Here is a 26,405-nt window from a genome sequence, read left to right on the forward strand (position 1 = left end):
CTTTTAGTTTGGCATTTAGCTTATTTTCAGAGATGATGGAAGTGTGGGATGTAGGGGCGATTGTGCCTGAGAGAAAGCCAGCAAAATAATTTTCTCTTTCTGTCCTACAGATGAAACCTGATGCAACCTTTTTATTTGGTAGCAAACTAGAAAGGAAACTCGTGGGAAATATATTAAAAGAAAGAGGGAAAGGAGAGCTTCATGGAGATAAAGATGTTGGATCCAAGCAAACTGAGCCTATCCGAATTAAAATCTTTGAAGGAGGGTAAGGAAATTTAAGTGCAAATGCAAAATGTTCAGCCATAAGTTGAAGCAAAGGGCCCTGTATGTCTGTCTGGAAAAAATAACCTCTCTTCTGAGTGGAAGCTCAAAGCCAATCCCATTTCCAGTCGTGGTTCTGAAGTCTGGCTGAAAATAGGCAATGAGTACTTTTAGGACTTGCTTTTAATGAACATACCCCTGCTGTGTATGGTTTGAGCCTCTGTCTTCAATTTTCACATCCTGATTTAATATGAAATCTACTAAATTGGTAGACCCTTGATGTCATTTAAGTTTATTCATTCTTTGATAGCTTTATGGGCATTTGTGTTATTAATGGACATTTTTATTCTGTTCTTACAAAAATGAAACTGTGCACACTCATACAGACTCCTAGAAACTAGTTCACTTGTTCTCTTTTATTATTATCTAAGCTCCAGACTTTCATGGGATTTCACCAGTCCTCTCAGGATCTTTTTTCTGTTCCAGGATCCAAGTGAGGGTACCACTGCATTTAGTTGTCTCCTGTCTTCTCTGGTTGGTGACACTTTCTCTGTATTGAGGAATTTCTTTTTGAATGTTGAGTTCTAAGCCAACTGAACTCAAATAATAAGGTTCAAGGATTTTTTTATTGTGTAATTATGAAAAAGTACACATATATGAAATTTGTAGTTTTAAATCCGATAGAAATATATCTTCAGCCCAGTTCCATGAAAGGAAAACCCAGACTTATGCTTTCAACTTTCAAAAATTTTTAAATACTTTAACCACATTTGGGAGATTATGATGTAATTAGCCTTACCTCTCCAACAGATCTATAATTTACATATTTTTGCGAGCATGAGTTCATTCCAATTATATTTGGAAGACAAGATAATGTTGTTTGTTTGGCTATAAAGCATTTGACTGTTCAGTGAGATGAAACATCAATCTCTCACATGGTTTTCACAGGTTGGAGATGGATTGCTGCTGTTGATTCTCCCTCAGATTTTGCCCTATTTGGATACCAGATATTTTCACCTCTAAAACCATAGTCGAATATAGTCATGAACCCTCATCTTTTAACATAAATGAGAGAAACATAGATTTTATTTTTCCTCAGAGACTTTAAAGTCCCTTGACTCAATCGACATTAGTATGCAACAGTCCTCTTCCACTAGATTAGTGGATCTGCCCTCATATCACTAGATTAGTGTCACCCTTGCAGTTACTGGGTGTACTGGGAGCCCCCTCCACCACCCAGGACACGGTGAAAGGGTGTACATGAGCATTGTATTGCTGCATTTCGATGATCCAAATGGATTGTGCCCATCTGTCATTTCCTCCTCCTTTCCTTGTCCCATGTTATCAGCCAGGTCCCTAACACTTCTTCATCTGTGACCTGGTTTCTACCTGGTGGTAACCAGGAGTTCATCCCAAACAGTGTGTTATCACCTCTTTATTTTCTTGATTCCAAAGTGGTAACTTAAGAAGGAAAAAAAGTATTACTGACCAGATTTTCTAAGTGTATGTTTCTTATATTACCTAACTGGTAGGTTTAATGATTTAGTTAAACATATCTTTAAGTAATTTTTTTTTCAAAATACATCAGATATCCTATGAAGTAGATTCAAAGGTGTACAGAAATGTTTTAAGGTAGATATTTTATTGGTATAGATTCTTCTAATATACAGTTATACCGAATTAAGCAAGTTAATCAGCTAAGATCTAGAAAATAAATTCTATTATTTGGAGATAAAGTGCATTTCTTATCAACTATGATGATGGATTACAGTAAGCTTGAAGTGTCCTTTCCTGAGGAAAATTAGCTTTCTGTTAAATTGTTTTATTCTATACCCATTAAGCAATGTCATCTAGTTAGGAGCATAGAATAGAGAAATTGAAAGGTGAAGGGTGTCTTGCATTTTTTGGATTTGTTCCACTTTATTATAACATATAATGTGAAATAAAAGATAAACTTTAAGCAATTTTGAAGAACCAGTTTAAATGTAATTTTTTTGTAAGGAGCAAAATGCATAAAAAATTGATTATTAATACTCTTGAATCTAATTATCTCTTTCCTCAATTGGAGCTTACCAAAATGCACATAATGTTAAGATTAAATAGCATCCATAGAAAAGTTGGTATTTAAGGATGTGAATGCATTTTTTTCCTTTAAAAGTCTTTCAATGAATTGGACAATTAAAGCTGAACTTGCTTTTATTCCTCTTGATGGATTAGCTAGGATACAATAGGCAGTTTGCAATCCTCTGAGAATGTATAAAACCATAAATCTAGTTCCTTTAAGTAAATGTACAGTGGAAAAAGAATTTTGCATTTAGACATTACAAAAAACACCTGGAAAAAAAACTTTCCATAATGGCATTAGAACCATAATTCTGGCCTAGCCTCGATTTAAGAAGTAATGTTGTTTGTTGATTTATTCAGTAGAACCTCACCTATTATCTATCATGTGCTATTGTGTTCTAAACAAAATGGATGGTAGAGCATTGGGTGTGTTTCCTCCCTTTATTATCCAAGGAAATATCTAAGACTTTGTTCGTCCATCTGATTTGGTTGAAGTAGATGACCTCAGATATCCTTCAGAGCTCTCTGTGAAATCCTTCTGGAAACGAATGCAAATTTTATTAAAAATAGAATCTCTAGTTTTTGTTATGCAACAGTACCTTCAAGAAGCCAGTTGAAATTTAGACTCCACGTTAGTACAGTTTCATGGTCCCTAGGAAGAGCAGATCAAATCTGCAGACAACAGTTGGTGAGCTGAGCTCAGCCTGTGTACACTAGAAATTTCTGAGGCACTCTCGTGCCAGAATTGTAAAAATAGAGTAGAAACTTGCAATGAAGAATTCTATTACCAGTTATACTTCTTTTGGCAAATGTAAAACAGTGTGTGTACATGTACATTTTACATGATGTAATGTTAACTCATGATGCATGATGATTTCTACTATGTTGATATGCTTTTGGGATGTCCCTTCTCTGAGGACTGTACTAGAATCCAAATATAATAAGGCACAGGTCTGCACCTCTTTGGGGCTTCTAGAAACCCACTGGAACATCTATACCCTAAGTCTATAAATTAATACATAATAGCAGAACCAATTCCATTTGAATCCCATTAGAATTATATTTTGTTTATAGTGCCAAATCTGTTATCGAGTTCTTCCAGGCATTTTACTGCATACATTTCCCAGGTTTTGTACAAGTGAAATTGAATAATTGTAAAATACCCTCATAAAATTTTCCATGTAGTGATTAACTTTTGGTTTGATATATAACATACTAAGAGTATTTGAATACACTGGATTCCCCTTTTGAAAACAGGTATAAGTCAAATGAAGATTATGTATATGTCAGAGGACGTGGACGTGGAAAGTATATTTGTGAGGAATGTGGGATTCGCTGTAAGAAGCCAAGCATGCTCAAAAAACACATCCGCACTCATACTGATGTTCGGCCTTATGTATGCAAGTTATGTAACTTCGCCTTCAAAACAAAAGGTACAAATCTGATTTTGGGGGAGGAAAAAATACTTTTCTGATGACTACTTTAGTCTTCTGAATACTATTTTGTAACTCACATTTATCAACAGTAAGATGGCTTTGTGAAAATATGACTACATGTAATGTATTTTGTCCCTCTTGTCGGTGATCAGAGGATGCATGTGAGACTGTGAGGCTCCTTTTATGACTAATTAAGAGCTTTAGACTTAGGACCAAGCCAGTCGTCTCTGAAGGAAGTGGCTAAGAATTGCCTGGGTAGCTATTACTTCATGCTGGAAATGTTATGTGGTCTAGATAATACTTACACCAGTATTGAAATTGTGCAGGGAGATAATACATGCAGAGGCAATTGAAAAGCAAAGCAGCAGCTGGAAAGAAAACATGTGCCCATGGTCAGTTTCAAGATTATAAATAATGTAGAGATCCGCAGACTCCCAGGTGGGCCCCTCCATCCACAGTTGCATTAATTATGCATAGAAATCTGATAGCTTCCACTCTGTATATTTATCAGCACAGAGACAATTTCTTGCTCTAAGGCCATGACTCTTCATCTTAGAGAACTTACCTTGAAATAATATTTTTATTTCAATTTAAAAAAATCTGTTTTAAGAAATAGATTTATATAAACATATTTTACTCAGGAAGATTGCTTCAGTTTTCATCATCTTATAAAATCATGAAAATATTCATAAGCCTGCTGTTCTCAAAAGAGACAGTAGTGAATTAGAGGTTGCTTGATTTCTGTATATGGAAATATGTTTGACTTTTGGTCTAACTTATCCTGCAGACACCTCCTCACCAACCTCACATCATCTCTAGTTCCTTAACTCTTCAAATTTGCCTACCGAGTTATCTACTTCCTTTTCCATATAGGAAGATAAATATCAAATAAAATAATCTTCAGTATAGAAATGTATCATTTCCTCTTATAGCCCCCAATCCTAAATTATTATTATTGATTTGACAGAAGTAAAAATGTATAGCCTCTCCACATATTTGTTTCATCTTTATTAAAAATGTAATTTATACTACAGGTCTGCCTTATTTGAAGATGACAGAAAGGAGAGCATTCATTTACACTTCAAAAGAAATAAACATAAGGTCCTTTAAATAGCATCCACCTTTGCACAATCAAACCTTTTATTTAGAGCTTTACAGAGAGATTCCCTAGGACATAAGAAAATGAAAACATTAATTTGGGGACATCCTGCAAGTTCACTAGACATTGCAAATGACATGTCTTCATTGGGCATATGAGTTGACACAGGCATACATTAGTTGTGTGAAAACTGGATGAAGAAGTGACACATTTCTAGATATTTCAAAACATCAAATTAAATCTGGTTCTGAACCCTCATCCCAGAATTTTAGCAAGAAATGATTTATTTCTGGTCACGGATGGAGTTTCCTTATCACCCTTTGGGAGTGTGCAAATGTCTCAGACCCTTAGAATTGAGTAAAACAGCCTGGGAAACCCCACCAGTTTTTACCTCCATCTGAAGGGCCTGTTTTCCAAACCATGTTGTCATCATTGTCATTGTTGTCTGAACACAGATGCATCCCAGTTGTAGGGACAGTCCCTTCCACTTGCCTCCGCCACTCTCTCTCCCCGTCTCTGCCCTAATCCACTCCTTCAGAAGCTCATGACTTCAGCAAACCAAAGCATGGGTGGGATCATGTCAGATTCCTATTTCTAGCTGTGATCTTGCTCTGCAGAAGGGAGCCCAAAACTCTAGTACCTCCTTGGAATGCATGGAGAGGAAACTATAGTAGAAGAGAGACACAGATTAAATCTAAATACAGTCATCCTCAGCATCTGTGGAGGATTGATTCTAGGACCCCCACAGATACTAACCTCCAAGAATGCTCATCCCTTATATAAAGTTAAAATGGTATTATATTTGCATGTAACTTATGGACATCTTCCTGTATACTTTAAATCACTTACAGATTACTTATAATACCTAATGTAATATAGATGCCATGTAAACTTTTATTTTAATATATAGTATAGGGAATAGTGATAAGAAGAAAGTTCATACATGTTCAGTATAGATGCAATTTCTTTTTCTGAATATTCTTGTTCCTTGGGTGGTGGAATCTACAGATGGAGAGGGATGACTGTAAGTCATCTCAACATGTTTAGCATCCACAACTAAAAACACACCTGGTGTACTTGTCCTCTGGCAGATACTGATGATTTCCATTCATTTAGTAAATTTACATGTTTAGGAATTGAAATGTCTGTTAAAGTTTGGAGCTCTTTAAAAATTGTAGATATAATGTTTTTGATAAGAAGAGCAATGGGGGCCTGGAAATATTTCTGTTTGGAGTTACCAAAATTGTACATAAAATTCATAGGCATGTAAGCAACATGTAGATAATAAAATAAGTAAAATAGTAAACATGGTATGCCAGTTTAGAATTGTGACATAATGTTAATAGTAAGCTAAAAACTACCATAAAGGGGACAAACTATTTCATCAATGTGAGTTTCCACCTAGATTTCAGGGAGCCTGCTCTTAAAAATAAAGCATTTGTTGGTACATTGCTAATATATTATCAAAAGGCACAGATAATAATATAGCCATTTTCATCAAAGTGGATGTAAATACTCCTTAAAACTGAATTGGTTCCTGGATCTGTTTTGATAAGTTGCATGGTATATCATTGTATATATTACATTCATGTGTGTGTATGTTTGTGTGTGTGAGTGTATATGTGTGTGTATGTATTTATTCTTTTTCTTCCATAGATCTTGGGTCAAGAGTGATTGGATCAGTGTTTTTCAAATGTTCTCATGTTCCCTCTAGTAATTATGTAAATCTAAAGAGATAGCGATATAGGTATGTATATACATACATATACATTTAAATATGTAGACACATAATTATACATGTCATCATTATAGCATATTCAATATGAAACGCTTCCTTTTTCCTAGAATGATGGAAATCTCAATCTAAATAAAAAAGGGAAAGCTACTGTTCCAGAAGTTCAGAAACTACTGACATAAAGTTCATACACCAGCCAGAATGGTACTAAGTGCCAGGGATAATGCTCCCTGTAAGAGTTAGCTAAGCAGATCTATGGACCTTTGAATCCATCTACATGGTTGCCTGTCATAACAGTTTGTGTGTTTTTTCTTATGACTGGTGAGGATCTTTGGAGGTTAACCTATAGTCCATCAGTGCCAAAAGGTCTGGGGTCTGTTGAATGTGTTGAGTATATTTCCTTCTTGAGGTTTTTCCCACCTGTTTGACCCAACTTTTGTCCACACCTGTGGAGTCCTGGGACCCTGGCCTTTTTAGTAGGAGTTAGATCCCTCCCTTTTCAGGCAGGAAAGTCTCAGAAACCCAGTCTTGCTACTCTTGAGAGGATGTGACCCTGAATTTCCATTCATCTTTTAGAATAAACAAAACCTGAGATTGGGCCAAAGCTTTCCGGGACTGGTATCTTTAGAAATCCAATTGTTCTGAAGGTTGAAGTAAGGGGTAATCAATAGAAACAAATCTGTATTCTCCCAAATAAGTTCATTTCATGTTGTATTTTGGAATGATCATTACATTTTGGTAACCAATCAGTTTCTCTCTTTGTTTGGCTGTGTTTTTAGGAAACCTAACAAAACATATGAAATCTAAAGCACACATGAAAAAATGCCTGGAGTTGGGAGTCTCAATGACATCAGTGGATGATACAGAAACTGAAGAAGCAGGTATGTCGTAGTTGAAGTGACTGACCCCCTCACGGTGCACACTGAAGCTCTAGGACTCAAGTGGTAATATAAGTTTAGACATTTTAAAAAAATGATTGCTTTTCATTTTATTGAACACTAAATATAGAAAACAAATATGACATATTGAATTGCTTAAAACCTGCCAAGGAGAAATAAAAGCATTTCAGTTGTGACTCTTGAGGAAGAAACAAAAGGCCTTACTGTGAACATAGTTCTGTCTAGAACTCTGAAGGATGTATAATGCAGATGATTTTGTGATAGGGATTTAAATGTTATCATGCATTTTGGAAAATTCAAAAAGCAATGTGTTGTTATTCCTGTTAAGAGAAAATCTAGTGGAAAAAAAAAATCCATCAACCTCAATAGGGAACCTGGGGGTGGTTGAAGCCTCCTGAGATGTACCACGTGTCTGAAAGTTGTACCTGAACCTGGAGGGACAGGTTGTTCTTCTTGTCCTTTGGCATCATCAATAACAACGTATCAGTACCCATTTGTTGAGGGTTTTCTATGGGCAGGATGATGTCTGAGCTATAAGTCCTGCTTAGGAGTCCTGATCGTAGGGTGAGGATGAAACCAAACTGATACATAGAAAGACCAGAGCCGGTGCAGGTCAAGAACATGCCCAGTAAGAGTCAGAGGCGCACAGAGACATCACTGTCTCTGGTGACCAGAGGGCTAAGCAAAGCTTTTAGAAAGGAAGAAATAAGCTCCAAACTTTGTCATGTGGGTCTTGACCTCTGATGTCTTTGTTTAAATGTTTCAGAAAATATGGAAGATTTGCACAAAGCAGCTGAGAAGCATAGCATGTCCAGCATTTCAACTGATCACCAGTTCTCAGATGCCGAGGAATCGGATGGTGAGGATGGAGATGATAATGATGACGATGATGAAGATGATGATGACTTCGATGACCAGGGAGATTTGACACCAAAAACAAGATCAAGAAGCACCAGTCCTCAGCCTCCTCGATTCTCCTCCTTGCCTGTGAACGTGGGCGCAGCGCCCCATGGGGTGCCTTCAGATAGCTCCCTGGGGCATTCTTCACTGATCAGCTATTTGGTTACTTTGCCCAGTATTCAGGTGACTCAGCTCATGACACCCAGTGACTCCTGTGAAGATACCCAGATGACAGAATATCAGAGGCTATTCCAGAGCAAAAGTACAGACTCGGAAGCAGACAAGGACAGGCTAGACATCCCGAGTTCTATGGACGAGGAGTGCGTGCTGTCTTCAGAGCCGAGTTCCTCCCCAAGGGACTTCTCCCCTTCCAGCCGCCATTCCTCACCAGGCTATGATTCGTCCCCCTGTCGAGATAACTCACCAAAGAGGTATCTGATACCCAAAGGAGATTTATCACCCAGAAGACATTTATCACCCAGGAGAGACCTGTCACCCATGAGACATCTGTCACCAAGAAAGGAAGCTGCATTGAGGAGAGAGATGTCCCAAAGAGATGTTTCACCAAGAAGGCATCTGTCCCCCAGGAGGCCACTCTCTCCTGGGAAAGACATCGCAGCAAGAAGAGACCTGTCTCCCAGAAGAGAGAGAAGATACATGACCACCATAAGAGCACCATCTCCCAGAAGGGCTTTATACCATAACCCGCCATTATCCATGGGGCAGTATTTGCAAGCAGAGCCAATTGTACTGGGGCCTCCTGTAAGTATATCTTGCTTTCTCTTTCTAATATACAAGTTGCAGCACAGTGGAGCCCCCTGATGACATGCTAGTATGGCATTTATTGTAACATGGTGTGGACTTGGTTGCTGAGAATAGCAGAAGACATTTTTGTCACAGCTCTTGTCAGTAACCTGGCTGTGGCATTACTCCAAGCGCAGTATTGCATCACAGCAGTAGTGCATTTCCAGCTGGGAACAGGTGAGGCCTTTTGAAGGCTTCCTAAGCTTAACTAACTGTAGACGCGAGCTGAAACCTTTTCCTGAGTAAAAAAGGTGAAGCCATTGGAATGGCTGACTGCGTAACCACTCACAGGGGCTCGTAGGTGTCAGTGATCTGCACTCTCCACCAGATAAGAACTCTGCTTCGCCATTATACGTGGCTTCCAACATTATTTTCTAATATACTCTTTACCTTGCCGGGTAGGAGTGGACATGTGAAACTGGCCAGCCCCCGGCGAGGAGAGAGTGACATACACCTTATGATTACAAAGCAAGGGCATGAACATTTCAGCTTTTCTTGCTGTTAACCCCACTGGGTGCACTTGCTGAGTGAGAGCACAGGCCCAAGAGAATGGGAAGTCAGGAGAGCCAAGGGAGAATGTTCAAAGACTTCTAGCACAGGCCCTTATTATAAATGAAGGAACAGCAGCAGGGGTCACAGACTACATTTAAGCAGCTCGTTTAATGCAAATCCACAGATAAGCTCCTCTTCTGCCTGGTTCCCTGGCATGGCAGACAGTGATGTCTCTTTCTGCTCTGCGAAGGATATGAAAATGAACTCAGCATAGACGGAGACGTGGAGACATTTTTTTGCTTTAAGCATGTTTTTAGTTTCCTGGTCTCTACTCTCTGTTGTACTCTTGGCTCAAGTTTTCTCTCCTGAGCATTAGGACTCTTCTTCCCAGCCAGTGAAAGCCCTGCCAACACCCCGCTCATCTCATCCCTGCCCTGGTGGCCAGTTCCCTCCCCGTCTTCACTTTCTGCCACCCTGAATCATAACACAAGCTCAGGTTGTCATTTTTAAACTCTAGGAAAGCTCCCTGCTGCATTCCACTCCCCCCATCGCCAGCAACCTCTTGTCAAAGCCTGAGTACCATCTTCTTCCTGGTACAAATCCTGCAGAGACATGCACAGCCATCAGGAAGTCATTTATTTGCCAAGCCCATAAATTAGCAAGCTAAGAAAAAGAGCTACATTTCTACAGGTTTTGTGTCTTGGCAAAAGTGGAAAGGAGGGATTTTCTTCCGTTTATGCCACTGCAGCATGAATAGAGAGCAGTAAATCCCTTGCATTGTGGGATGGCAGGTCTGGGGCGGGTGTCAAATGCTGTCTCTGATAGAGACACAATCCTGCTGGCAGGGTGGAGTGGAGGAGCTTTGTCCTCCGTCCCCGCTGGCTCTTGTTCCAGCATCAGCCAGGTGCATTGAGACCGTGCCTGTGGAAGGCTGTGGAGCATATTTAGTGAACTGCAGTCATAAAAAGCAAGCTGGTAGTGCAAGCATGCTGTGGTTATTAAAAAAAAAAAAAAAGGCAACCCACAATCAACTCAGGCAAAGGAATTGAAGGAGTGGAGCAAGGAAATGCATCTGATTTTTAAATATGTGCTCAAAAAGTTGTTGTTGGAGGGAGATTGGTTTTATTTGTTGCTGAGTTTGACCCAGATTTTCAGTATTTGTTTCTTTTGCTTCATTTTTTTTAAGCAGCTCACCTGAATATTAAGTAGAGTTGTTAAACTTGACCATTGATGAAGGCTTGGTCTGTTGCCTAGTTACTTCTCTTCAGAGATGGATAGCCTGCTGCTTGTGTGTGTGTGTGTGCACACTTAGTGATACATTTATCGAGATGAAGAAGATTAGGAGAAAAATGTTCTTTGGATCCATAAGGTTATCAGTCTTGGGGCATGGACCCAGAGATATAAAACTGGGTGTCACAAGCATGTAAAGCCAAGCATACAAAACAGGCAAGGAAAACCTTGATGGTGAATATAATCAAATAAGAGTTTTATGTGATAAAACTATCATATAAAAAAAACAGGAAAGGAGGACACAGGATTTCCAATTTTGTAAGCTCTCTTAGTCTATTTTCTGCTGCTCTGACTCAATATCACAGACTGGGTAATTTGCAAAGAACAGAGGTTTATTCAGCTTCTGATTCTGGAAGCATGGAGGTCCAAGGGCAAGGTGCCAGGGTCTGCTCAGCATCTGGTGAGGGCCTTCTTGGTGCAACACAGCAGGGCAGAGGATGTTACATGGTGAGATGGAGCATGCTTACCAACCCAGGTCTTTCTTCCTCTTCTTATAAAGTCACTGATACAATCATGAAAGCCCCACCCTAATAACCTCATTCTTTTAAAAATATCTTTTTTGGTTGTACATGACTGTAGAATCTATTTTGATATATTTATATAAGCATGGATTATATCTTACAATGAGGGAATAGACAGACCTGAGAATCCTCCATCAAGCAGAGATAGCGGTCCCCAGAATTTCCCATTTGATGCTTTCTCACACTCTTTTTAGGGACAGAGGAAGACTTTCACCATTCTCTGCTGTGTGAACAAGGTTCCTGTGGTCAGAGCAACATAGACCTGACAGTAGCACGAGAAGCATTTCTCCTGATTGCTATGTTAGATGAAGGCTTCATCCTCTCATAATTATGAAATATCAAAAAGAATGATACAAAAAATAATCCTCTTTGATGGACATTCTGTTAGCAATGCCTTTTCTTTTGCTTAACATTGCTAGTAGTGGCGGTGGTGTGAAGGGACCTGGGAGCCCAGGGTGGCATGCTGATTCTGGCTTAGTCTGGGCTTACAGACCAGGAAGCAGATTCAGAAGACACAAGACATCTCACTGAGATTGCTACCACCCTGCCATTTTTGCCCTAACTCCTTCTGGTTTGTCTTTATTTTCAGAGAAGTGGGATTAAAAGTGAAGGGTCTTTTATGCATTCATTCAGTAAATATTTTGAGAATCTATTATGTGTGACTCCAAGATGGAATAATGTTATAGTTTCACCTTAACTTTCTTTCTTTTTTTTTTTAGATCAAATACATTTCCTTTTCCATCCTTAAGTTTTGGTAGATAAATTAAGGAAAGAAAAAAAGGAAGAAGGAGGGAGGGAGGGAAAGAAAGAAAGAAGGAAGGCAAGAAAGAGAATGAAAGGAAGAAAAAGTGTGTGATGCAGATGAACATTGTGTGCAGTGAAACCGTCACCATTCAGTCTCTCTCTCATGGTCTGTGTGACCTTGGGCAAGTCACTTCACCTCTTGGTCACAGATAAATCTGTCTGTGGCAGCCAGGGAAGTGGACTGTGTAGATACCTGTTCCCGGAAGAACATGCCATTTAGCTGTAAGGAATGAAGTGAGCTGACAGCCCCCGGCTGTTATCGCTTCAGGACATTGGCAGGTTTCAAGCCAAGGCCACTTCCCTGCAGTCCCTGACCAGTGACCCAACACAGATCAGTCACCCCTCCCTTTGCATTTGCATGAGGTACCCTCCTGCTCACTGCTGCCCGAGGACTCTTGCTCTTCTATCTCCCTCCTAGTCTTCCAGAGGGACCTATTGACACCCTGTAGAAAAGATGAGTGACATAGTATATGTGGTGCAGGGGAAATAGGTGATAAAGCTGTGTGTACTATAGGCCTATGATATGTACACCTACATGTGTGTGCACGCGCACATACCCCTAACATAATCCACAGTTGAATTCAATATTCAGTTTTCCATGACAGGATCTTTCTTACTGATGTTTAAGTAGGACCAGAGTTTGTACTCTACATTGTGATTATGTCCGAATTACAGAGCAATAGGATTGCAGAGTTAAAAACCAAAGTAGAGAAAAACATACATTATGCTAATTTGTTTGGAGGGTGCAGGAGAATTACATGAGAAGAGAAGGATGGGTGGAAGTGCCAGACACCCTGTGGAGCAAGGGAGACGGTGATGTGGTGGAAATTACACGTACACTCACTTCTGTGGTTGTCGTTCCATTTCTGATCAGGGCAGATCTGATGTGAACCTTTTATTGTTAAGACAAGATCTTATTGGATTTAGAGCATTGAGTGAATTCTAGTCTTAGATGACACAGACCATCACTCCCTTGGTGAGCCTGGAGCTGGGATCTCAGACAGCTTGGGGGAATGGCACTTATCCCCCCACTGGCCTCTGCCAGCTTCCCCAGGGCCTCCAGTTCTGCCTTCTGACAAGGCATGTGCAGTGGATGACACAGAAGAGCACCCGAGAGCAAAATGGAAAAACAACCCTGCTCCACTCTATTTTAAACTTTAAATCTGTGGAAACTGTGATTAAAAGAAAATTCATTTCATTATCTTCACAGATTATTATCACAGGTATTAAAGTTTCTCCTACCTTAACTGTTGTTCAGTGAAGGAGACCAGAGCAAATGCAAGAGAGATTTTGTGTGTATTTGCATTTAAATGATTCTTTCTTGTACCGTAAAATTCCCACCTTTCATAGCTTATGAGGTCCTGGTGATTACAGGGTTGATGATTACACCATTTCACCTGCATTTCCAGAATGAGTCATTTGTTTCTAGCTTGAAAAAGGTGTAACCCAGAGCAGGCTAAACGCCAAGCATGGCACAGAGTTGGGGAGATAATGCATAATTTATAGTTCCTGGTCCCGTCTTACAATCTAAATAGAACTAGTTGAGTCCTTAATGGTATAGAGCATACCTTGAGTTTTAGTACAAAGCTTCCGTGAAATGAATTAGAATTTCTTTTGATCTCTCTCCTGCATTAGTACCATACTTGACAAGTTTATGTCTGCCTACCTTCAGTTCTCAAAATAAACAACAGAGCCCCCTTTTAAATGACAGTCCATTAACAGAATGAATCATAGTAATTAATATCTGATAATCTCATTAAAACCTGATAATATGACAGTCTGAGCTGTACTTAGCTACAGAAACAAATGTAGAAAATAAATTCTTCATTTGCAGGACTGAGAAGAGGAAATCTGGAATTTGGGCCCCAAATTTTAACTATCTCTAATTCATTAAATCCCAAGAAGACATTTAAGTGAAAATAACATCAACAAAGGATTTAAGACACAATCATATTTGGTTCCCAGCTATGTATTTGAGTATAAATTGTTAACTCTCTGAAATATTTAGTGTTAACAACCTCTTGGATGCATAGTTTTCTTATAGAACTGGCAGTGATATAAGACTTCAATAGCCTTGATTTGGGAAGGCTATTTTTGCAGAGGCTGGCCACTGAACAACCCTTGAGCAGGAATTTAGTCCTTTAGACCAATGCCTTGCTCGCTGGAGGAAGCTGTCTGAGTCCTACCCATGGTCTTGTCATCCTTTTTGTGGAAAACTTTTTTAAAAGGCCAATTTTCAGGCTTTTAACTCTTAATCATACACATCAACCCTAAGACAAATCTTAAAAATCAACTCAATGTACAAACAGATGGCACTCTTTTTATTTCCTGTTGAATTTAAAACTGTTTATTAGTGATTTTTGCTTGGTAAACTTTTTTGTTCCTGGTGATTATTCATTGTTTTCTTTTCATTCTCTCTTATGAAGAAAACAGAGCTAAAGTGTGTCTCTGTACCCAGTGGAAAATACTGAATGCTGTGTCACCTTACTGTTGAAAAACAGAAGTAACTTTTCACAGGTTGACACCTTCTTTCAGGGTCTAGAAGGAGAAATCTGTTTTGTTTTGAGAAATGAGAAGTTGATAAAGGTAGTGCATTGACCTGGGAGGGAGGAAAGGAGGTATACGCTTGACCCAAGAAGGGAGAGCGGTAGGATGTGAATTGTGTGCTCTTTGTTTTCCTGTGCAGAACTTGAGAAGAGGATTACCTCAGGTTCCTTACTTCAGTCTCTATGGAGACCAAGAAGGTGCTTATGAACATCAAGGCTCCAGCCTTTTCCCTGAGGGTCCTACTGACTATGTCTTCAGTCATCTTCCACTCCACTCTCAGCAGCAAGTGCGAGCTCCTATCCCCATGGTGCCAGTTGGTGGGATCCAAATGGTCCACTCCATGCCACCGGCCCTTTCCGGTTTACATCCTCCACCCACATTGCCTCTGCCAATGGAGGGCCCTGGGGAGAAGAAAGGGGCTCCCGGGGAGCCCTTCCCCAAGGATCCCTATGCTCTCTGCAGGCAGCAGGAGAAGCGAGCGCCTCACATTTTGCAGTCATCTGGTCTACCGAGCACTCCCTCCTCTCCTCGGCTACTGATGAAACAGAGCACTTCGGAAGACAGCCTAAACTCAACAGAGAGGGAACAGGAGGAAAACATACAGACTTGTACAAAAGCCATTGCCTCTCTCCGGATTGCCACCGAAGAGGCTGCTCTGCTTGGGGCTGATCAGCCAGCCCGGGTGCAGGAGCCCCTCCAGAAACCCTTGGAAAGTGCACACGTAGGCATTAGACACTTTAGCGGGCCTGAGCCAGGTCAGCCCTGTACCTCAGCCGCCCACCCAGACTTGCATGATGGTGAAAAGGACAGTTTTGGTACTTCACAGACTTCATTGGCTCACTCCACGTTTCACAGCCAGAGTCCTGTGGATGAGAAACAGGTGGACTTTCACAGCAGCAAGGAGTTCTCTTCAAGCACAGACGAAGGCCACGAGCCCTCATCAGGGAAGAGTCAGCTACATTGATCTAAGATGCATGGAGACTTTCATTTCCACATTGGCCCCCTTTTTTGTTTTTGTTTTGTTTTTCTAGAAATAGAGATAATCGAGTTTATAGCATGCCTGTCCTAAGTTACAGTAGTTTGCTATTATATATACTTTTGTTATTTCAAAAGAATTAGGTAAATTACCAAGTCATCATGAGCCTGACCAAAACAAAATTTGAAATTAACCTATTGGGTCTGGTACTTTTAAAATTGTACAGATGTTTGTGCCTTTTCTTTACTTTGCTTATATTCTTATAAGCATTTTTTAGCAGTAATTTGTACATATTTTAGAATTTGTGTATCTGCTTTGTAATAAATGTAATTTCTTTCCTTTTTTGGACACTTGGATCTAAATGATGTAAAGCAAAACAGCATCAATATATATGTGAGGTTGCACTAAAACATATTTTTATATGATAAAAACTGAACAGCTTTTATGTACAGCTCTGATTCTGTAATACTAATATTTATTTACTTTGTTTCATAAATTGTACATTTTTTCTTAAATGTTGTGGATTGCTTTTCTATGTGAAGCATGGGATTTACTGTTGCGTAACTAGAACAACAATGTACATTGTAAACAAGATATTTAAACTAGAGTATCTTATTCTGCACTTATGCATTAGTTACAAAAAAAGATAAAGGATGTATCAGTCAGTTCTTAACTCTTGTAAATTTTTTTGTCTCTTGTTTGCTGGATTGACTATAACTTAAGTGCTGATTGTGATTTTAAACTGATAGTACCGTAAAGCATTAAAGTAAACAATGTGCTATTGTGAGTTTTTTCAAAGCTTTATAAAACAGTTATAAATAATATTAAAAGTATTTGGTCTTATGTGAACATGTTGATCTATATACTCATCTAAAAATATGGGAAAACATTCCGCCCCATGTAAATATGTACAAGTGCATCACTGGTACAATTTTATGTAACTCAGCTGGACACTAGGTTGCCACAGACCTATGCTAGGGTGTCTTTAAAAATTAAAGTGACAAAGCACATGGGACTGTAGAGCTTGGTTATCGGCCGGCCCGGTGGCTTGGCAGGCAGTGCTGTGCACTGCCCTTGGAGGAGACCTGGGCTTAGAGATCTCCCTGGTCCTGGCTGCACAGGATGGTGACTGAACTAAGACTACGCAGAGGGCCTGCGCTTGGACACCGAGGGTTGGATGTGGAAGCCGGGAAGGGCGTGGAGACCTCTCCCCATCTCTCCCGGTCAGACTGACCGCAAGGTAACAGGGTTAACATCTATCTGCATTAGGGGAAGTCACCTTCCCCTTTGTGTAGGGGAAGAGTGTCACACTCCTGGCTATCTCAGGGGGAATGTTGAAAATAAGATTTCAAGGAAAAATAACCCACGGGAGGATGACGTCTGTTGTATAGAACATTCAGAATGGCTTTGGAATAGTGCTAAAGATGGGAAGAGCCTTCGTAGGTCCCGAAGAGCAGAGCGGGGGGAGGGGTACAGCAACATGTGCACACACACGCACACGTGTGTGCACACACACACAATCTGGGTTACCTTTGTGCTACATAGTGGATTATAATTCTGTGAAACCAAGTTTGTATATTGAATTACATTAAGGAGTGTTCTTTAAAAAGAGAAATAAATGTACAATTACATGCTCGAGGTGTCTAGTTCTTATGTGTTGTTTTACATTATAATTTCTCAGTTTTGTTTCTACATGAATTTTGATGCTGCTGACATACCATCTGTGCTTTTAATTGTGAGGCTCCGCCCACCCCATGGCATGCTGAGTGCGGATGCTTTTAATAAGTGAGAGGCAAGTCACTGGCTTCCATTGGTCATCTGAGTAGGACAGATAGTGGCCACTAAGGTTTGGGCTCTGGAAATGGATACACCTAACCTAAGCCTGGGCCTGAGCTGCATATATCATATCTGAATAAAGCAAATGATTTTCCTTTCTGCCTCTTGTCTTGAAGACTTATCTGAAATGCCACTGGATAAAACTTGCCTTTTCTCTTTTTTCTTTCTTTTTTTTTTTCTTTCTGCTGGGGAGACTAAAGTAAAAACAAAACCAAACCTGAAATATACCATAAAGTCACCACACATCACAGTTCTTTATAAGTATAGAACCCTTTTATGAAGAAAAGCAGAAGCTCATCAAAGGTCAAAAATCTCAAATTAGTAGATTTACAACTTACCTATTTCATTTTATGAGTCAGACTGACTTTTTAAACTATGTTTTACAAAGGTGAATTAAAGGTCAACACAACCAGCCTGCCTAGTATCTCTTTACCCAAGAAGAATCCTTGATTTGGATGATGTAGGGCAATTTGTGTGTCTTAGTCCTCTTTGACAAGTGTGTTGGTGATCCGCAGCCATGGTAACTCACCCTTTGCTTCCTCCTTTGCCTAATCCAACACTCATGAGTTCGCTCATTCATTCACAGAGTTTTGTGTGCCTCCTATGAACTGATAGATAATGGGCTCTTAGAATCAACCAGGGACTATTCCTGCCCTGGAGAAGCTCAAGTAAATAGGAGAGACACCTACGTGAGCAAGTGTGTAAGAGACAACGTCAGTGCTGAAGTATTGTGCATTTGGCATTTTGTAATCACAAAGCGAGCAGTTGACCCTGCTGAGGATGGAAGAGGGAGGTTTCATTCCAGAGTCATGGAACACAGGCTTAGAACAGTATATTAACCAGCTCCATCATCCCAAGTTTTCATCACCTACCTTAGGACAGTGTTCTGCATGCTAGGTGCATAGTACTGCACAAAACAGATGAAGTCCTTGCCTCCCTGGAGTTTATATTCTAGTGGGGAGGGCATTAAATGAAAGAAGTAGGAAAGCACGTATTAGATGATCCAGAATTTGTGAAATAGTAAATTAAAAACAAAAAGCAAGATGGAACGGGCTCCCAGGGCACATAGCTGAGTGGTACATGATCAAGGTAGAAAGGAACAGCCAACTCCAGTTTCCCAATCCAGCTATAATAAGTGGGGAGCCAAGGAAGTGTCGCTATGGTTGTTGATGTTATTATAATTATTATTCTTTAGGGAAGAAACTCCCACCGTGTGAAGATAATGGGTATGAGGGAGAGAAAACAGAGGCAGGGTGGCCAGCTAGGTGAATGACTAAGTGACATCACTTTCATGAACATAAACACAGCAACAATCCAAACAGATGCAGCAGGGCTGCAGAAAGAAGTAACAGTTTCGCTGAACAAAGAGAAGCTAATGATAGCTGGAGTGCCTTGGTATTGTGGATGAAAGATACGATGAGCTTTTAATGCGGGCAACAGAAGGAGAGTGCGGTCATTAACCCACAAAAGAAAGTGGATTTGTACAATATGTAGGTAAAGAAATGAGCTGCTCTTAGCCATTCATAATGAAAGGCAGGAGACTGGTTTGCCAGTTCTTGTCACGCAGTGTGCTGAAGTGGATGAAATCCCTCGGGCCTGCAGAGGGGTGGAGGAGGAGGTTTGAGGACTTTCAGAGGTGGACCAGGGATGTTAGAGGCAGCGAGCACATATGTGCAAGGCAGCCCATTCTCTGTGCTGAATGCTAGGGATACCCAATTGTGTGATTATCATAAATTCTCTGATAATTTCTAGAAATCCAAACCTGAGGAACCTCTTTTTTGTTTTTGAGGGAAAAAAATAGCCAACACTATTTGTGGAATTATTTAACAATAGTATTTACCTAGTAGCATGATGGCAGCCTTCTTATGAAACAATTAATTAGAGACCTTTACACTAACTCGTCATTCACAAATATCTTCAAAGCCTAGGTCAAGGAAGTTAGATGAATGAAGTTTTCAAAGTGCCAGATGAGGTTCACTGAAGAACCAAGGCTAACCCTGAAACCTCCCAACTCTCTCTCCAGGCTTGCTTAGAGAACAGTTCCCAGTGATTTATGTTCCTCTTACTTAGATCAGCATTGTGATCACAACAATTTACAGTAAAATTTGCTAGGGTTGAATAAGCTCAGAAAAATACAAGAAACACAAGGTCCATTTCTGCCCTGGGTTGCAAAGGTGGTTAGTAATTTAGAATATATTACTAAACACAACTGCAGCTACCTTGCCGCAGTATAGATTTTTTTCCCCAAGGGCTGCTTGGCACCATATAGTGCATGATGAGTTCCCTGTGCTTTGGGAATGGGGAGAAACAAGTTTACTTGCTTACTGGTATCTACCTGCAGTAAATAAACCAGGGTTGGCCATGTGACAGTACTAAAGAAAATGACAGAAATTATTTGGCCTTAAAATGTGCCCGAAGATTAACAAAGAGAAGGTGTCTACCTTTGATTTTCTGGAACTCTCTATGGATCACTTTATGTATGTATACCCATTGCTTAGCAAAAACTAGGGTCACCTTCCAAAATAATGCTGGTCATAAAAACAAATTGAACCAACAGATTTTCTGTCCCTTCATTAAGTGCCTGCCTGTGATACATTTCAGGGTCAGCAATTGATCCCTGGCATGTTTTATACTTAACAGTAAGTTTCAAGTTTTATTAACTTGTTGAAATACAAGTTTAATAAATATGATATGATATGAATAAAATTTCATTTCAGCAAAACAAAAATAGGATGCTTAATAGTGATACATTTTATTGATTCATTAAAAAAATCATGTTAATGAAAAAAAATTTTTAAATAAAAATATCTATTAAACGTGCCTAAATCTATAAATGATCAGGTCATATTCTCCAAGGCAAAATGAAAAGGTCCAGAAGTTTTGTGAATAATTAAGAGAGAAAAAAATAGGAAAAATCTAATGGGAGCAAAGCACAGGATCACCTGAACAACTGCTGGTTTCTGTGTCCCAACAGAAAGTGTGGCAGCAGGAGTCTGGGGCCCTTTACTCTGAGCACTTGAATTGCCAGTAAAAGCTGATAGAAATCTGTATCCTCATACGTATCACTCATTAACAACCAAGTGTCATGGCTCAAGAGTCATGTGATGCATTAAATACACCTTGAATATCTCCACTCCTAGGGAGACTGTGTTTTGAGTTCTATGTCCTATGGTAAGATGCCAACATTCAATTCTAGGAATAACCTGTCCCATGATTTGAAGGTAGGTGGTAGTGTTAGATTTTGCAGGCTCAAAATAGTTTTCCTTGAGTTACTGTCTTACCATTGTACCATGTAGGAAAAACTACACACACTCGTGCACATTGCACACGGTCAAAGACCCAGTCTTTTAATGAAGATAGCATCCCAATACAAAAGTAGTTGTAACCAATAATGATAAGTAACATGTGCTTGCCTTGTTTTGTGGGTTTTGTTTTGTTTTCTTGCAGTGTTGAGGATCAAACCCAGGGCCTTGTGCATACTGGGCAGGTGCCTACCCCTGAGCTATACTTCCAGTCCACTGGTTTTAAGTGCTTCCGTCTATTTGTTCATTGAACAGCCACAAAACTGAGAGAAGTAGTTTCATTAAGAACACACCTAGTAAGTAGGCAAGTGGGCAGTCAGGTTTTGAAGCAGTGGAGACCAATAGAAGCTTCTGTTTGATAAACATTGTTCTCTATCTGCACTTTCCAATACAAAATACCCTCTAGCAACATGCACCTATTGGCAGTTGAAATGTGGTGCATGCAACTAAAAAACCTGGATTTTTCATTTCAATTCTATTTTAACTTCAGCAGACACATGTGGTTAGTGGCTCTTGAGTGGCAAAGCCACTGGAGAAGCTACATATGTACCCTCTAGGGATGTTGTGCCTGGCATCTCTGTAAGCATTCACTTAACTGAAAAGAAGGAGCTCCTATCAGGTGCCAGCTCTGTTCTTCATGCTGGTGACATAACACTGAACAGCACCCAACAAAGCAAAACAGAAATAAAATATCTACCATCATAGAACTCACCTTAGGGTTTCTGGTAATGCATTCTTATTGGTTACTTCTCATTCTCTTGAAGTTTTGAACTTTGGGAATCATTCAAAGAGAAACAGCAAAAGCATGCTTTTCTGAGGAGACAGACAATTTCCTAAAGTCAGGGTGAAAATGTGTCACAGTCTCTGAACTGATGTGGGCTCTCCCCCTCCGCCTTAATCCAAATGCATATACTCCCCTGCAGACCTAAGGAGAGGGAGTTGGGGCTGGGTTCACCAGGGTCAATGACTCCACCCTACTGCTTTGAACAGCTAGTTGAGGTCTTGAATAGAGCTGTGTGACCATGGACTGGAGGTCTTGCCTTGCTTTTCTGTTGACCACATGTAAGTAAACAGCATGAAACTAAAAGAAAAGAGTAAATCTAGGTGTTTTGGCTTGAAGTCATATTGTCGATCTACCCTTTCTTCTCCCATAGTAAAGAAGGACCTTCCTCTGCCTGACCTACCATGCAGATTCCTCAGTGTTATGGTTTGGATGTGAAGTATCCCCCAAAAGCTCATGTGGGAGACATTGAAATAAAGTTTAGAGGTGAAATGATCAGGTTATCAGAGCCTCAACCTACTCAGTACATTAATCCACTTGAATGGATTAACCTAGTGTAACTAGACAGGTAGGGTGTGGCAGGAGGAGGTGGATCAATCTGAAACTGTGAGCTCCAAATAAGCTTTTCCTCCTCTAAAATTGTTCTTATCAGGGCTTTTGGTTGCAGTGGTGAAAAAGCTGACTAAACACTCAGCAAGGAGCCCAGGAGGAAATCCTTCTCTTTTTTACCATTTATCAATGGTCTGAGTAGCCAAACTCATGGACAATCATGCTGGAATTTGCCCTTCTTTGGAGACACTCCCTATCACTGAGGACCCACCGTTTGCCCTGAACACATTCTGTGACTGTTATCCTCTTGGAACCAGTGAGACTATAATTCAAGTGATATCCAACTGAAATAAACTAGAAAAAGAAATTAAATTAAGCAACTACATCTCATCTCAAAAACTAGATCATATAACCTTTCTCAGAGAAAATTAAGCCCATCAGAAAATATGAGTGATTAATTTTGCTCATCTCCTAAGAAGCATGTATAACCAGTACCTTCCTTATGCATAGGAGAGAAGTTAGTTCATTACACACAGTGGGATGTATGTTAGAACTTAATATTCATATGGAATTCATTACACACAATGAGCTTTAAGATTTCATATTCCTATGGAAGCCTATTTGAGAAGGGATGGTCCATGGCATATTTCTCAACTCAGTTCAAGTCCAGTCACATTGTTAAATTGGGGTTAAGGGAAATAATATGTCCAGTGCCACAAGACAGCAACAAACTCCCCCAAATTGACAGAGCCTGCAATATGAAACTGTCCCAAATAGACACACTGCCTCTGTAGCATTTACCAGAGTAACCTTAAATTCCCAAATGTAGAACTCTTTATATGTCTTATATTAAAGACCAAATCAATTTAAGTCCCTAATTTTCCCTCCCTTAATTTCTTACCCTCGTACTACCCTCACCCAGATGCCCAAAATTTGGCAATTCAAATGTGTTGGGAGTTTCAGGCAGGATCTGGCCTTCCTGCCACTCTGCTGTACAGGCTCTTACTTGAGAAAGAAAGTGTTCACACAGGAACACAGGGAGATTGGGAAGAATGTCACATGCCCTACCGATCTGCCTCCCAATCATGTGCAGCAAATGTCTTAATTAACCCTGATTAGAGAACTTCTTGATTTCCATTCTGAAATAAAGTGCTTCGTTTCTATGTAAATCTAAACCTTGAGGTATCTTGGAGGAAAACCTAGACATTCCTAAGACAAAAGAGATATGGCTAGATTTACTGTGTACCATGTAGATAGATGTCATTTAGGTGATAGCTACCCATTAGTTCATTTATGATGAGAATCATAACCAAAGAATTGGAAGAAATGTAACATACAAATTGCCCACAATTACCCAGCTCAGTTTCAAACCCAGGTCTGCCTGATTCCAGAATCATCCATTCTGGTATTTCATGATTTGTTTGATATTCATTTATAGCTGCAAGATTTCAAAGGAAATCCATGACCCATTCAAAAATATATATTGACTGAGCACTCTGTCCTGTGATGGACAGTAGGCAAGAATGCTATGGAGCCAGAGAATAAGATGATAGCACTGCAGCTTTAATAAAGAAATCATTGCAAAGTGAACATGGATTTGAGGCTAGTTGGTCTTCCCTGTAAGAAGGGATTGCCAATCTGAGCTGAAAGTGTGTGTGGGTGTCAGAGGCCTGAGGGTATTTACCAGGGACTTGCAGAACATAAAAGGGGTCATGAGCCCAGGGAGACCTCTGGAAAGTTCCCATGGCAAGTGAGAGCAGAACATGTTGTGGGGGAAATAGGACAAGTTCTGCACAGAAAGAGTACAGATGTGGGGTGAGAGGCTAGAAGAGGGATAATAAAACATATAGCTGACAGGTGAAAAAGGATCCCATCTTGCAGGACCTTGAAAATCGTTTTTAGAAATTGAAAGATGCTACTTAGAACAGTGGTGTGACGGGATTCGTGGTTTAGTGAGTCAAAGGACACTATCCTAGGCTACACCATCCAATGTAAGAACTACAGGGGCTTTAGACGACTTGAAATGTGACTGGTCCAAATTGACATGTTGACTATCTCCTTAATTTTTCATCATGATAACATGTTGCAATATTATTTTGGATACATTAGGTTAAATAAAATTATATTAAAATTAATTTATCATCTTGCTTTAAAAATATTTGTACAAGAAAATCAACAACTGCAAATGTGGCTCACATTGTATTTCTACTGGATGGTGCTGGTGAGATAATAGATCTGAGATCATGAGAGAGGACACTAAGCTCAGCCTGGCTATAAAAGCACCTGAAATAACATAGAAGTGGGTGAGATGAAGGAAGGCAGGTGGATTTGAAACATCTGGTGGAGACAGAATTGACTGGATGATGGTGTATGTGTTTCAGGACTCTTGGAAGAGAGAAGAGCGGTGGATATGGGTTAAAGATGATATCTTTCCCCAACAAGGAAGAGGGGCAGGTTCAGGAGAACCGTGATCAGTGTGGTAACTCTCTTTGTGAGTTTGAAGGGTCTATGGGATGACTGAAAGTTCCAGGGAGCACTTGGATCTGTGGTTCTCCTGAGCCTATATCAATAACAATACTCTACACAATTAATTTTGTCATATGCCAGACATATATTATCTCATTTAATCCTTACATGTATTAGTTGATAACAGTATGCCCACATTGTTTTCCTTGTTTTTTGTTGCTTTACAGCAGTGGTTCACAATCTTATCAAATTTAATGATTCCCTTTTCTTAGTACATATTTTATAGTTTTCCTTTGATATAATATCAATACATAAAATTTCCAAAATTTCAATATAATATTTTTAAAAAATTTTGATTCATTGTACACAAATGGGGTATAACATTCGTTTCTCTGGTTGTACATGAAGTAGGGGCACACCATTTGCATAATCATACATGTATATAGGGTAATGATGTTTGTCTCATTCTATTATTTTTCCTTACCCACATACCCCCACACCCCTCGTTTTCCTCTATACAATCCATTCTTCCTCCATTCTTGCCTCCCTCCCTCACCCTATTATGTATCATCAACCACTTATCAGAGAGATCATTCAGCCTTTGATTTTTGGGGGATTGAGTTATCTCACTTAGCATGATATTCTCCAGCTCCATCCATTTACCTGCAAATGCCATAATTTTATTCTTCTCTATGAGTGAATAATATTCCATTGTGTATATATGTAAGGATGAAATGACAAGAAAGAAAATATTACCTATTTATTTAATAGTTAAATGGTCCTTATTACAGCTAAAATTTAGAGTGAAAATGTAATGAAAAAGTTAGGTGTTTGCATCTCTTCATGGATCACCATACATATGACAATTACATATTAGCACACCAATATATCGAATGGGAAGTACCACAAATAATGTTTGTCATAGTGATGTGATTTTCTAAAATGGTTAAAAAAATACTTGGAAAATTTCAAACCAAACAAATGAAAACATTTCCTCTGTTTACACAGTGCATTCCCTCAGAAGAAATTTAGTCTGCAGTCAGTTCTCCTGTAATGCTTGTTTTAAATTTTGTTCCAGTGCAATTGATACAGTAGGAAATACTTTGAGCATAACACATGTACTTATGCATGGCTGTTTATTGATAAACTCTAGGGGAAGGAAGAAAACAGCACTCAGCTGAAGGAGCCACGTGGGAATACAGCAACACACACACACACACACACACACACACAAACCCACTTCAGGATGTGCTGGCCACCTCATTTCAGCACAGGAGTTACACGCTGCACCTTGACGTACGTGGTAGGTGTTGTTAAAACTTTCCATCCCATTTCAGATAACTTATCTCCACCCCTTCACAATAACTCACAAACTATAGCTCCGCCCGTTGCCCGCTGCCACTAGCAAACTAGGTCTTTTTCAAGCCAAGTGCTGTATTAATTCTAATACTTGTGTATTTCTTAACCATTTAATTCATGTAAAACTATACAGCCATTTTCACTGACGTCCTCTTTTTTTCTGCATGTGCCACTGAGGAAGTTTCTGAGTGTTTCCCTAACCTCGTTTGCCTCATCAGCTGTATGGTGTTTACATAGCGCGGTGATTTTTTATTTTGAATACTCAGGTCTTCTTAGAGCAAAAA

At 39.7% G+C, this 26,405-nt stretch overlaps 1 protein-coding gene across 16 annotated transcripts in view; it reads left to right on the plus strand.

The window, feature by feature from the left end:
• The window catches only part of HIVEP2 (HIVEP zinc finger 2), a 182,645-nt gene extending 165,181 nt beyond the window's left edge, over positions 1 to 17,464 (plus strand). For all 16 annotated transcript variants that reach the window (XM_079146809.1, XM_079146801.1, XM_079146805.1 and 13 more), the window contains 5 exons: positions 111 to 265; positions 3,583 to 3,758; positions 7,375 to 7,476; positions 8,261 to 9,156; positions 14,992 to 17,464. In XM_079146809.1, the coding sequence (XP_079002935.1) occupies positions 111 to 265; positions 3,583 to 3,758; positions 7,375 to 7,476; positions 8,261 to 9,156; positions 14,992 to 15,816 (2,154 nt within the window). In that variant the 3' untranslated portion in view covers positions 15,817 to 17,464. The remainder of the gene's footprint in view (positions 1 to 110; positions 266 to 3,582; positions 3,759 to 7,374; positions 7,477 to 8,260; positions 9,157 to 14,991) is intronic.
• Positions 17,465 to 26,405: the final 8,941 nt, after the last annotated feature.

The sequence above is a fragment of the Sciurus vulgaris genome (genome assembly GCF_902686455.1).
Source record: "Sciurus vulgaris genome assembly, chromosome: 7".
NCBI classification, from domain to species: domain Eukaryota; kingdom Metazoa; phylum Chordata; class Mammalia; order Rodentia; family Sciuridae; genus Sciurus; species Sciurus vulgaris.